The 13,049-nt window shown below is 55.9% G+C and overlaps 1 protein-coding gene across 1 annotated transcript; it reads right to left on the bottom strand.

Moving 5' to 3' along the window:
* Positions 1 to 6,721: 6,721 nt before the first annotated feature.
* Positions 6,722 to 9,604, bottom strand: Foxl3 (forkhead box L3). Its single transcript, XM_004840565.3, has 3 exons — positions 9,477 to 9,604; positions 9,127 to 9,295; positions 6,722 to 8,972 (listed from the first exon to the last, which is right to left on the bottom strand). The coding sequence occupies exons 1-3, from the start codon at positions 9,581 to 9,583 to the stop codon at positions 8,583 to 8,585; spliced, it is 666 nt and encodes a 221-aa protein (XP_004840622.1). The 5' UTR covers positions 9,584 to 9,604; the 3' UTR covers positions 6,722 to 8,582.
* Between the last annotated feature and the right edge of the window lie 3,445 nt (positions 9,605 to 13,049).

Raw genomic sequence — 13,049 nt, 5'->3', positions numbered from 1 at the left:
TGTGGATGGCAAATCTACATGTGTCCTGCTGAGGTTTCTTGGACAGATGAGAGGAGAGTGGGAGGAATATGAGCAGCCCTAAAGGCCAGGCAGGGAAATGTTAGGAGCCTAACCTTGAGATGACCCGGAAGTACTTCCTAGGTTCACATACTGACCAGAGGCTATAGGAAGGAGCTGCATACCCCCAAGGGACTGTGGATGGCTGTTGGTCTGCCCTCTCCACATCTTTGTCTCCCCATCTGTAGTATGGGGATCAAGTCTACCCAGTTGATCTCTCACATAGCTGGGATAAAGATTGAGAATTCTTTTCATGTGTGAGGGCTGAGGACTTTCGGGAGGACTCTCAAATCTGGAAGGGGTTGGGTCACTCTCTTCTGAATGGGGTCAGTGGGGTCCTTGGGTGCAGGTCCTGACGGGCAGCTGGGACACAGGCAGTGTCCCTAAGCAGCCCAATGGGGCCGACTCTATGGGAAGACATGGCCTCCAGCCCAGCGGAGGCAGCTGTTTTTGGGGGAATTGCCGTAGCTGTTGATCCTCCCACTGGCCCTGGGCCCAGACAGAGCCCTGCACAGAGATCTTGAGCCAGGGGCTCCCTGATCCACATCTGGCCATACCAGTTCATTTAAACAGGAGTAGTGGAGAAAACTGTTCCCAGCTTTTCAGAAACTCTGGGTATATGTGCTCCTTTGCGTTTGGGCTGGGATACCAGCTTATGTCTGTCCTCCTCGAGCTCAAGGCTTTCTGGGAGAAGTGCTTAGCAGATGTTGAGGCTCCAGGCTGGGCAGTGCAGGAGCAGGCTGAGGGCTGTGTGTGCCTGGCAGCTCCTGAGCCACGTGAGTCTGTGTCCTGCCTCTCTGTCTGGGTGGTAGTAAGGACCCTGGAACAAGTGTGACTTCTGCTGTCCCTGGCCTGGAGTCATAGGCCCTGAGCGGGAATCTGCAGCCCTGGAGAAGGTGAGGTGCCCCCATCATGCAGCTGCTGCATCACTGCCTCATCCAGAAGGAGTGGCCAGATGGCTGTGCTCCGCCTGGGGCCGTGGAGGCCTGGATGGGGCAGCTGCATCCCAGGACTTGAAAGCCAAATGGGTTTTTATGAGGCTGAGCAGATGAGAGAGGCATTGCCAAGGCAGAGCTGTGGGTACGAGGGCATGACAGCAGCAGCTCAGACCCCGCCAGCAGCCCGGGCTCAGCAAGGTCCTATTCCTCTCCTTGCCTGGGGACAGATGAGGCAAGCGTTTTCCCCTGCCTGGCACATGGGATGTTTCACGTGCTGCGTGCCCCGCCTGTGCACATGTGTGTGTGTGTGCACCTGGGTGCAGTTGTAGGGTGTGCACATGTGCATACACACATGCATGGTGAAGTGCATGCTGTGCATGTCTGTGCATGGCTTGGGCTGGCCAGGCCACTGAACTTGACAGCCACAGATGCAGGGTGAGCCACAGGTCTGGGCCAGGACTGCATGGGAGAGTTTCTGGCTCCCCTGGAAGCTGATGGGGTGGGAATCTGGGGGAAGCTTGGGCTAGGTTTGGTCACCGTGCAGCTCTGGTCCCCAGCCCCTGCTCCCCCTGTCGGAGGAGAGTGCTGTCTGAGTGTGTAAGTGGTGGTGGTGGGGAGGGTTGTGTTCCTGTGGATCTGACACGAGGCGCTGTCACATTATCATGGGGTTCTCAGCCTCCCATGATTCCCTGCATGTCCAGCTGCAGGACCTCCCAATGCTACTCCCGGGCCAGCCCTTCATGGGATGCTGACCACACTTTCTCCAATTCCCACCCAGCAGGATCCTCTGCCTGGACTCCATGCCAGTGCTAGCCTTTTTCCAGTGCCACTTCCTCTGGCTCCAAGTCCAGGTGGCAGTCAGAGGTTGGATTTCCCAAAACTGAGCCCTCCTGTCCATCCCAGGTCCTGCCTGGGAGCAAAGAAGCCCCTTTGCCTTCAGGCCACAGTCATCCAGGCCTAGTATGGGAAACCTTGCATCTGTGGTCTGTAGGAAGGTCTGTCGCCCTCTTGGGCCCAGCCCTGGGCAGGGTTCCCTCCCTTCACACTTCGCCACCATTCAAGGCCCGGGACACACAGTTGTTCACAGCTGTGGTGCAGGCCTGCCGTGGGCTGTTCGGAGGAGTGCGGAGAGATACTGAGCACAAATTGCCTAGGTGAGTCCGCTGTCCCCCTCTCTCCGGAGCTCAATGCCATAAGAGAGCTGTTGCAATCCTCTCCTCTTACCCAGCTCAGGGCCACCATCTGATGTGCTTTCCAAATTCTTCACTGTCGACCTTCAGAGCTGGCAGGATTTAGAGGGCCAGAATGAGCAAGTGGGGTGAGTCCCCGGTTGGAAGGAAAGACATGGCTTGGGAGCAGGGTGCTAAAAGGTGGCGGGTTGGCCTGGTGGGCAATGAGGGAACACCTGATGGATGACAGTGCCCAGGACAGGGCGAGTGCCCGAGGGGCTGGGCAGTCAGGTGTGTCCCCCGTACCCATCAGTAAACGCTCCTGAGTGTTTCCGTCACTGGGGCTCCACATAGAGTGCAGGGCCAAGTTGACTAAAGTTTGAATGTTCCCTCTCAATTTCCTTTTCCTTTAAAAAATGGCATAGCCGTGCGACCTCTCTCTGTTATTATAAATCTAATACCGAAAGTTTCAGTTGAGTGAACTCGCATCTTATTTGGGATCTGGGTCTGCAGTCGCCTAAAGCTGGTGAGAATGTAATTGTACAGATGCATGTGAGGACTGTTAATTGTGTCGCTGCGGCATGGACCGATGGCTCTGTGAGGGTCCTGGGGACTGGCTCACCAGAATGGTAGGCATGCCGGCACGGGAGATGCACGGTGTTATGCATGAGATGAAAATGCGTAATTTTGCACGTGTTTATGGATTGTTATTTTGTCTGGATAGAAAAGCACATGACAGGTCATGGGCCCACGTACTTCTGAGGTGATTCCTGTAAAAGTCACATGCCAGGCTGACCTGTGGGTAGGAGGAGGACGCTGGCAACCCCTCCCCAGAATGTGTCCCTCCGCAGTGAACATGGCAGCTGCACTGTGGCTCTGGGGAGGGCGTTGGGCTGCATGTGGTTGGACATTCAACCCCTGATTTGCCCTCCCCACAGTGGCCATAGCTAGTGGATGGCACCTGTGTTCCCCTGGCGAGGGGATTTGTGCTGCACCTAGAATGGGCATCTAGACACCTGGCGGGGAAGGCACTGGGACTGGAGCACTGCTCCTTGCCATGAAGGGAGCTGTGGAGTCTGCCTGGCCAGCTTGCAGGGATCCTGGGACAGATGGAGGGCCAGGGTGGGCAGAGAGCTGTACTAAGAACCGTGGCTCAGGCTGAGATTCCCTTGTGTCTCCTCCGTGGGTGGCCCCCGAGAGGAGAACAACACAAGGGGAGGAACAGCCCCAGCAGCCTGCCTGGAGCCGTGCTCTCGGCCCTGACCACGGGGCCTCCTGCACACAGTGAGGGCAGAGTGGGGACCTGGAGGGGAAGGCCTGCTGTGAGGACCTTTGTGCTGTCTCCCAACCCCAAAGGACTGGCTGCTGTCACTTCGAGTCCCCGGGTGTGGGTGGGGGCCTATCCTGTCGGACAGGTGGGGCCGAACCAGCGTTCAGACAACTCCCCGGGTGTGCAGCCTCTTCCGCCTCCCTCATAAATCTCAGGGTACCCTGTCACCGACACCTAGGACCCTTGCAGATGGCAATGCTCAGAACAGGGCTGGGCATGCAAAAGGCACTCGGTAAACACCTGGTCCAGTTGCTCTGGGGGGGCAGCGTCTTGGTGGCCCCTGAGGCGACCTGGCTGGGTATAGGAACAGTGAGGTTCCCTAGAGTGGCTTCCTCCTCCTGGACTTCAGGGTGAGTCCACTCCTGCTCTGCACACAGGGCAGGGCTGAGTGGAGCCACCCATGTGTGGGGTTGCTCGTACACGGATGGTGTCCGGTGGCCTGCTGCTCTCGCTGTGTTCCTGAGCCAGCTGCCTGGGTGGGTGGTCCTACAGTGAGTCCCTCTGGGGTCTGACCACAGAGTTTGACCTTCTTCCCTGCTGTTTCGGGTGGTCAGATGGGACCCTTGATATCACTCTGGGGGGCCCCCGGTGCTTGGACACTATGATAACTCAGGGTCTGCTGCCATGATAAAATTGTGCATCCATGTCAGGAAGGCTCCCATGTACCCCATTTCCTCCACTGACGGGGAGGCTTGGTCTCTCCCTGGCTGAGGTGGATGCTTTCTCTCACTGTGGGGGGTCCCTCCTGGATGAGGTTCTTGGGCAGCTCTGTCCCTGGAGACCATGAAGTGAGAGCAGACTGTTCCTCAGCCCCTGAGCCTCCCTCCCCACCTACGAGGAGACACAAGTCAGCTGCCCAGGGACACACCTTCAGATTGGCTCAGACTGATGCTGGAGTTCCAGGCTGGCAAGATTGGACTTCGGAGATCTGAGCATCACTAGGAGCTCAGACATCTGTCCTCAGCCAGGAAGGGAGATTGGGAAACACCTACCAAGTTGAAGCCTGCAGCAAGGGAAGGAGGTAGGCAGGGGCAGGCAAAGGCAGGTGGGAGGTTCACATGACAGGGGGAGCAGACACAGGCTGATGCTCCCCTCCATCTTCCCTGCAGCTGGATAGCCCAGAAGATGGGAAACAGCTTGGCTCTCAGGGAAAACCAAAGCAGGGGGGAGGGCTACCCAGCCCCCAGAGTAGGAGCCAAGTGGACCACCAAGAACCCCCCAAATAGGTCAAATCAAGTGGAAAACACCCTGGCTGCCCTGGCTTCCTTAAGGTGGTTCTGTCCCCTGGCCTGTCTGTTGGGTGGGAGGTGGCCACACCAGAGGACAGAGGGTGGAGTCCCTGGAAGAGACAGGCAGTCCCAGGCTGCTGCAGGGAAGGGGGTATCTGGGAATTTCAGAGGGCCTCACCTCCCAGGAGCGAGTCCATACGCTACCTCCTCTGAGTCCCAGGGGCAGCTCCTTATGGTGGGGACACACCCTGTCCTGCAGGGAAGGGCCCCGGGAGGCAGTGGCAGGTGGCCCCTCTGAGGACACAGCTGCAGGGCTTCCAGGCAGAGCGCCTCTTCCCCAGGAGTCTAGGGCCACTACAGGTCACTTTGGGGGAGCGGCTCTGGGTGGGTAGACTCGAGGCTTGGTTGGCCCTCAGGTGCATCTGAGTCTGGAGCTCTGCATCAGGATGGGGCAGGTCAGGAAGAAAGGCTTGGGACAAGAGCAGAACTGTGGTGCATATGCTGAAGTGACCCGGCCACGTAGAGCCCTTAGGAGCCAAGGCCCCGTGCTGGAAGTTGGACTCTCCTGCTGGACTCCACAGCAGCTTGGCACAGCAGACAAACAGTAGCACCCTGGCCCAGACATGGGAGCTGCAGCCCACAGAAGTGGTCAGTCTGACCTGGACTTGGGGGCTTCTCACACATGGCTCCTTGCTGTGCTTCCCTGCAGCCACACTGGCTGTCTGGTCCATTCTGCAAGCCCCAGGCTCCTGCCCACCACCGGGATGGGCTTTCTTTAAGGCTTTACCCTGCAGTGGCCTCCTGAGAACCCTGTGCCCACCTCGTGGCTGATCTCAGTGCCCTATGGACCCCTTTGTCAGCTCCACGTGCCTATAACAACAATTTGTTCACTTCCCATCATGCTTCTGGATGGCACCCCATGCTCTGGGGTCCACAGTTGCCCCAGTATGGCTCGTGAGTATTTGCTTAATGAATGAGCAACAGGCCCCAAGAAGGAGTCCAGACCCAGGGAGCAGCAAGGTACAGGAATCCATTCCAGCCTGGCACTGAGGGAGGTGTCCAACCACCCACAGTCAGCTAAGGAGGCCTCTCTGGAGAGACGTGGTGGTGCCGGAGCCCACCGGTCAGAAACATCAAAGAGCACCTTGCACCGGGGACCTGGCCATCTCCCTCCACCCATGGGAAGGCTGGGTGGTGGGAACTTTCAGGGGCTCTTCCGTAACCCTGTGGCATTGGTGGAGGAGCCTCGGCCCAGCTGCAGTGAGAAGGGACGCCCTAAAATCTCCTGGTGGCTCGGGAAAATGAGTGCGCAGCCTAGTGCTGCCCAGCCCAGGAACTTTGGTCGGGACTATGGTAATTTGCACACATTTCCCCTGAACCCCGCTCCGCAGCGCCTCCCAACTTTGTTAATGGAAACCTGGTGATCCATGACGCGAGAGTGGCAGACATCTGCTCCCGGGTAATGTGGTGGGAATGTACATATCGATGATCAATCTGCAGATTTGCAAGAGAGGCATAAAGTATTTAATTATAATTGCGTTGGGCAAGGCTGCGTAGTGGCAGCGACATTTGAATAGGTCACAGCCAGCCCTCACCCCTGTTATGTTGTTGGTATTAAATGCCACTCACTCCAAGGGCTGGGAACATTTTTGAAGTCGCAGGATATCACACACTGGCAAATTGAAAATGTCCCTTCGCTTTTAAAAACATGATTGATATCCTTTGCAAAGCAAATGCTACACCTCAGAGTACACAGGTTCTGCCTGGTGCTGCCCCTTGCCTCCTCCAACCGGCCGCCCAGGTGGTTTGTGGCTGTGATTGTGTGTGCAGAGGGGACAGGTCACTAAGAATTCCTCCCGCTCTGAGGATGCAGCCTCCAAAGGGTGTCCTGCATAGAGGAAAAGGTTTTTCTGTTTCAAGTCAGGCTTTGCGAACTAGAACAAAGTGCAGGAAGAAAGCAAGAACCCAAAAAATGAAATGCAAATTTTATTTGCTCAGTTGGTACCAGAAAAATATATCTTTGGACAGTCCCTGTGCCATACATCTATGTATAGTACTATGTGCATCTCATCACCATCTAAATCATGTCTAGTATAATTTAGCACGATGGTTTTAGCATATCTGATCAAGGGACATAAGTAGGACTGCAGACAAACACAACACACACAGGACAGACACGTGCGCGCGCACACACACACACACACACACACGCATGTGGCCGTCTGACACCCTGCACAAGCACCACAGAGCAAGGAGCTCTGCAGACCTCGTCCGTAAAATGGGCACAGAGTGGCAGCAGCCACCCCCAGGGCTGGCAGGTGGGCCACAGACGTGCTTAGCTGGCACAGGGAGCCCACCAGAGAGCTGGCATGTTCCCAGCAAAGAGTTCTGGAAACGAGCAGCTGGCATTTGCAAAGGAGAGGTGTCTGCACCCTCTCATTTCTGCTATCAGCAAGCAGCATGGAAGCTGCCCCTTCTCCTGAAGACCCAGGGGTGGCTTTCAGCACAGGCTGGGCCTGGAAACCAGGGAATGGACATCTCACCCTCCCTTTATCAAGCATTTGTTAGGAATGTCTTCTTCCCTCTTTCCAAAATGATGAAAGAAACATGCAGAATCTCTATTTACAGGGTAGATGAACAAAGGAATACTTGGAGTTAGTGAAATGTCAGGCCTTCTGAATAGAAATGCTACCAGGGCCAAGTGGGTCTCTGCTTGGCTCCCGCCTGTCTCTGCTGCCTGCCCTCCTTCCGACATACCCAGCCTGTTTTTAAGAGTCCAATAAAGCAAGACAGTAGTTTCCAATCCAGACAGACAGCCTCGTTAGGTATGTTTTTGTCGCTCACCGAATTAACCAATCTTTGTCACCTAGCGAATCAGATTAGGTGTAATCCATACTAATGTTCAAATTAAGTCACGGAAAGCAATTAACTCTGCAAAAATGGGCTTGTGAAAAATGATAAGGTTGGTCAAATAGTTTCACTGTGTGCAATTGTGTTTTTAAAACTGCCCGTCTAACTGCTCCACTCTACGAAGTAATTAAATCATTTACATTTCAAATGGAGTATACTTACTTTGGCTGCTCACGAACCTGCACCTTTGTATAGCAGTGCTGGCAACAGCCTGCTAGGGCACCCGCTTGTTCAAGAAACAGCCCAGGCTGAATGGGAGCCTACTCCCGTTTCAGAACCACCAAGACTAGACTTTACCCCAGTGTCCCTCCAAATTTGGGCCCCTCCTTCCCACCCTTCCTTCTTTCCTGTATAAAAACTGCAAGGGACTTTGAAAATTGTTACCGAAAACATTCTGCCAATGCACAGGATAGGTTCATCTCTTCCCATAGACCACATCATACAAACAGGGACCCCATCCTAAACCTGGGAGTAACCGCTCTTCGTGGACCAATGAATGCCTGTCTCACGTTTGTTGTTAGCTTTATGCATACAGAAGGTGCTAGCCAGAAGGTGCTAGCTGCTTACTGGGCACACCAACAACTTTGGGACAGGCTGTCCATGCAGCCACATCTCACAGTACCTGGAAGGAAATTCGTCCCAACTCTGGGGAACAGTTCCTTGGTTTTACTCCTCAGAGAGGTGCTCCACGAATCCACAGCAAACCCCGAAGTCAGGCTGGAGCCAAGTGGGTACCCTGTAAGGAACTTTCTCTGAATGCATAATAAGGTTTCAGTGTCAACGAGACAGTCTCCTGGGTCCCCTCACCCTGGGGTATCAACTGGGAAGGAGTCTGAAGACAGGGATACGGGAGCGTCTTGGTTCCAGGGGGGCTGAAGTCTGCTTCCAGGGGAGGTTCTGGACCCCAGGCTGATTCTGCAGCTTTGGCCTCAGCCCGGGCTCACACTGCTCAAAAGCAGAGACTCATTTGCTGGGGCTCCAGCGAAGGGCCTCTGCCCTCCTGCGCGTGACAGGGTGACGCGAACCCGGGGAAGGGGTCTGGTGCAGACAGGATGTAGTCGATGCTGAACTTGATTTCCCCGCGGCTGTCATTCCCCAGGGCCGCGGGGCCGGCGGGTGGTGCCACGGGTTGGCGGCAGGGGGCGTGGTCCAAGGCGGGCTCCGAGGGACCCGGGGGTCCTTCTGCGCGTCCTGCCTTGGTCCCTTCCCGCCGGGGGCCGCGTCGCCGTCGCCGACGCCGGAAGTTCCCGTTCTCAAATAGGTCGAGCAGCGACTCGCAGCCGCCCGCGAACGTCCAGTAGTTGCCCTTGCCCTTGTCGTGGCCCTCGGTCCGCGGCACCTGCTCAGGGGTGGGGAGTGGGGTGGCAGGTTGCTCAGCGCGGCGGGGTGACAGTGGCCCGCGCGCGCAGGGAAAGCGTCCCAGGGTCACCAGGGACGAGGCGCCCCGCTGACCCCGGGCCGGGCCGGGGCAGCGGGTGGGGGTGGGGTCTCACCTTGACGAAGCAGCTGTTGAGCGACAGGTTGTGGCGGATGGAGTTCTGCCAGGCGCGCTGGTTGGCGCGGTAGTAGGGGAACTTGCGCATGATGAAGTCGTAGATGCCCGACAGTGTCACCCTGCCCGCGGGGCTCTGCTGGATGGCCATGGCGATGAGCGCGATGTAGCTGAGGACGGCGACAGACACGCGCTGGGGTCACGCGGGACACGGGCGGGCGCACCGTCCGCACCCGGGGGTCCCCAAAGTGCGCCACTCCCGAGCTTTCCCGGAGCCCGCTCTAACGAATCCAGCCCCTCTCCCTGCTGCCCCTTCTGTCCCCAAGCCCCACCGCCGGACGCGGTCCTCACCTGTACGCGGGCCGCGTGAGCCGCTTCTCCTCGTCCGAGCTGCCGGCCGGGTAGTCGTCGTCGTGGTCGTTGAAGCAGTTGTAGGGGTACTGCGAGCTGTCGAACATCGCGGCAACTTCTCCGCGCTGCCCGCGGCTTCCGTGCAGCGTCCCGGCGGAGTCTGCAACTAGCGCGCCCCGCCCGGCCCTCTCGCGTCCAATCCGGAGCTGGGGAGGCCCCGGCGTGCGGAGCAGGAGCCAGCTCCCGTGCCACCCGTGACCCGCGGGGTGGGGGCGCGGGGGTCCCACGGGCGGGGCGGCCTTGCCCGAGTCCGGAGCACAGCGTTTCTCTGCTGCGCTTGGTCCCGGGGTGGAGTTGGACCCTGCCTCTCCCCGCCCCAGATTGGGGTCCAGCGGGATCCTGGAGTCCAGCCTCAGGAGGAGCAGGGCCAGGGGCTCAGCACCGCCCCACTGTCCATCCCTGCCCAGAAGTGGTGTCCCCAGGGGCGCTGGCCTGCCCTGGGGCGAAGAATCTGCATCCTGGGAGGTGGACTTTTCATCAGGAGCCTCCACTGGGCTGGGCTTCTGTCTCCAAAGCACTGGGTCAGAGTGGGTAAGTGTATGCAGGAGAGACGCCACCTAGAAGCTGGGGGAGGAGGTGGGACCTGAAGGCTGGGTTCCCCAGAGGAAGTGCTTTTCAGTAACCTGCAGAAGTGTAACAGAGCTGTGTCCGTGAGCCTGCCTCAGCAGGGAGCCTGTGACAGCCTGGGAAACCCCCTCACAGCAGCAGCCTGAGCTCTGGGGTGACTGCTGCTTCATCCAGCTGGTAGTCCCAGGTGGGCCTGGTGCTGCCCGCTGCCCTTGGTAAAGAGGGGCACCCACCTTCCTGGCTTGGTGTGCTGGGGGTCCTCAGAGAAGCCTGGCAAGCTACCACGGTGGACCTGCCATTGTCCCTCTGCTTTGGACCTGTGACTGTCTGGTTTCTGCTCTGTCCTGAGTCTCAGTGTCAGAACTGCCCTCTCCGGCAGACGTCAGAATTAAAGTGCTGGAATAGGGGATGTGAAATGGCCCAGTCCTTCTGAAGACAGTTTGGCAGTGTCCTACAAAAGTAAATGTGTAAGTCAAGCATGAGGGTGCATAGCTGTGCTCCCAGCACTATGAGGCAGGAGGATTGCAAGTTTACATCCAGCCTGGGCAACTTAGTGACTTAGAGAGATCCAGTCTCAAAAAAAGGGCTAAGATGTAGGTCAGTGCAAAGGCCCTGGGCTCAACCCCCAGCACCACAAAGACAAAACAAAACCAACAAAAACCCAAACGTGCAATAGCCATGTGACCCAGCAATTACAGACTCTGGGGTTACCCAGAGTGCACCTGGGCCGTGTTCACATAGACACCTGCAAACCAGTGCTCACAGCTGCTGTGTCTGCAGTGTCCCCAAATCAGGAACAGCCTAGATGTCCTTCACATCTTGGTTAGGTGAACTTGAGTGTCCCTGCCATGGGACACCACTCAGCAAGGAGAAGGAAGGGACTCATGATGCACAAAACACAGGAGAATCTCTACTGGGGTGAAAAGGCAATCTCAATGGTTTATGTACTTTATGATTCCACTTATATAATGTGCACAGGACTCCAGGTAGTGGCCGCACGCCCTTTATGACTCAGCTTCAATGATCTCCCACCTTACCTCCTCCCCAGACACAGGCTCACCCAAATCTAGGCAGAGAATGCAGGCTGCCTCCCAAATGAGTGTAAGGTCTTGTGGTGAGATGAGCAGGTGGGATGGGTGTTGCTGTGCAATCCTATTTGGAAAAATCCAATGTGCCATGGCAGTCTAAGGGGGTGATGGAATCAGAGAGGGAGAATAAGAGGGAACAAAGCAGAGCCAAAGAATATTCCACATAAAGTGAGCCTGTGGGCCAAAACTGTAAGACACGCATGGAAATCTAATGTGAAGGATCAACAGGTGGAAAACTCAGAACAAACGGTTGGAAAAGGAATTTCCAATTGATAAGACAAATCTTATAGAACAATTTGACAAAAACTTCATGGCTTAAAATAAGGATGCTCAGCCCTGGTGAGAGATGTGACTTGTTCAGGGGTCATCTCACGTGGTGTGTGGGCGGGGGGTTTGAGGACCAGAAGAGCTTGATTCTGATGAAGTCCAGTTTATCTTTTTCCTTTGGTTGCCTCTACTTCCAGTATCACATTCAAGAAGTCTTTGCCAAACCCAAGGTCATGATGATTTTCCCCAGTGTTTTCTTCCGAGAGTTTTGCTGCTCACTGTGCGGTATGAAGGTACATGCACCTCCTCACCTCAGGCTCAGGGAAATCACCTGGCGCCAAAGCACAAATACTGCCCAGTTCCTCTCACTTGGGGTCCCTGGCATGGGCACCTTCATAGAGATGGAGATCAGAAGGGAAGTTACTGGGGCTGGAGGAGAGAGGGAAGGGATGTGTTTGTTTCCAAAGTATGGAGTTCATGTTGGGGATGATGGGAATTTGGGGATACAGACAGTGGTGCTGGGGACAGCATCAAGGCCACGTCAACCCTGCACTCACAGACAGGATGAAAAACATTATGCAGTGTATCTTAACCACAATAAAAAATACTTAAAAAAAGGCTGAGACTGTTTAAAGAGGCAAATTAAAGCACAATATCCATTTAAAACACAAGCAGAATGAAACAAGGTCAGTGGACCTCAGAAACTATTGAGGGAAGGGTATTACAGCCTCTAGTATGAGATACCAGGGTGGCCTGCAAGGTCACAAGTTCTCCTGAGCCCACTGAAGATGAGGCTGGGGTAGAGGAGCCAAACTCAGGGGAGGTGCTGGGACTGTAGGGTGGGCTCCAAACACCTACGAGCAAGTCCAGCTGGGTTCTTGGGTAATGGCCCTCCCATGGCCCCATGATTCTCAGGAGGAAGGGTGCCTGTGAGGGTCAAGTTTGTGGAGGATGAGGAGGAGTGGAGGGACTTGTAAGACAGGGCACAGACACAGAGACAAATCCCCCAGCAAGCACCTGATCCCAGCACAAGGCCAGGTGGTGGGGGAATCCAGCCTGCAGCATGTGGATCATCACCCTGCCACCCTGATAGAAGGACCTGCCACAGGGCTGGGCATGAGTATCAGTCAGTTCTCTGCCGCTTCCTAAACAGGAAGCCCAAAGTCCAGCCTGGAACTCACAAGACCTGTGGGTTAACAGAAGCAGCATGTTGTTAGGAGACAAAGCATTCAACAGAACCTGGCCAGTGTATGAGACAATGCACAGCCAGCTGGTGATAAAAATAGCCACGAATGCAGTAGGCTGCAGATGAGCTGCGTGAGGTTGGGTGGAGACTCTCAGTGAGCCACGAAACGTTTAGGTGTTATAAATGGAAAACTCAGTAACAGCGACAAGTGTGGTCTTAGAGCTTGTTAGGAACCCTACACAGGGGGAAATGTCAGTGAACTGAAAACTTCTCAAATAGAACATAGAGCGGGCAACCCACTGTGGGGGACAGGGTCAGGATAGGGAGTGAGCAGGGGGAGGAGCCAGGAGAGGAGCCAGAAGAAACAGGACAGGGACCATCGTGCAGAGCCAATGGGCTAGAAAC

This window comes from Heterocephalus glaber, unplaced genomic scaffold (assembly GCF_053883595.1).
Source record: "Heterocephalus glaber isolate CG9 unplaced genomic scaffold, H.glaber_assembly_v1.0 deba00001610, whole genome shotgun sequence".
NCBI classification, from domain to species: domain Eukaryota; kingdom Metazoa; phylum Chordata; class Mammalia; order Rodentia; family Bathyergidae; genus Heterocephalus; species Heterocephalus glaber.
Note: the sequence above shows the minus strand (reverse complement) of the source record. Positions and strands in the feature narration are given on the sequence as shown.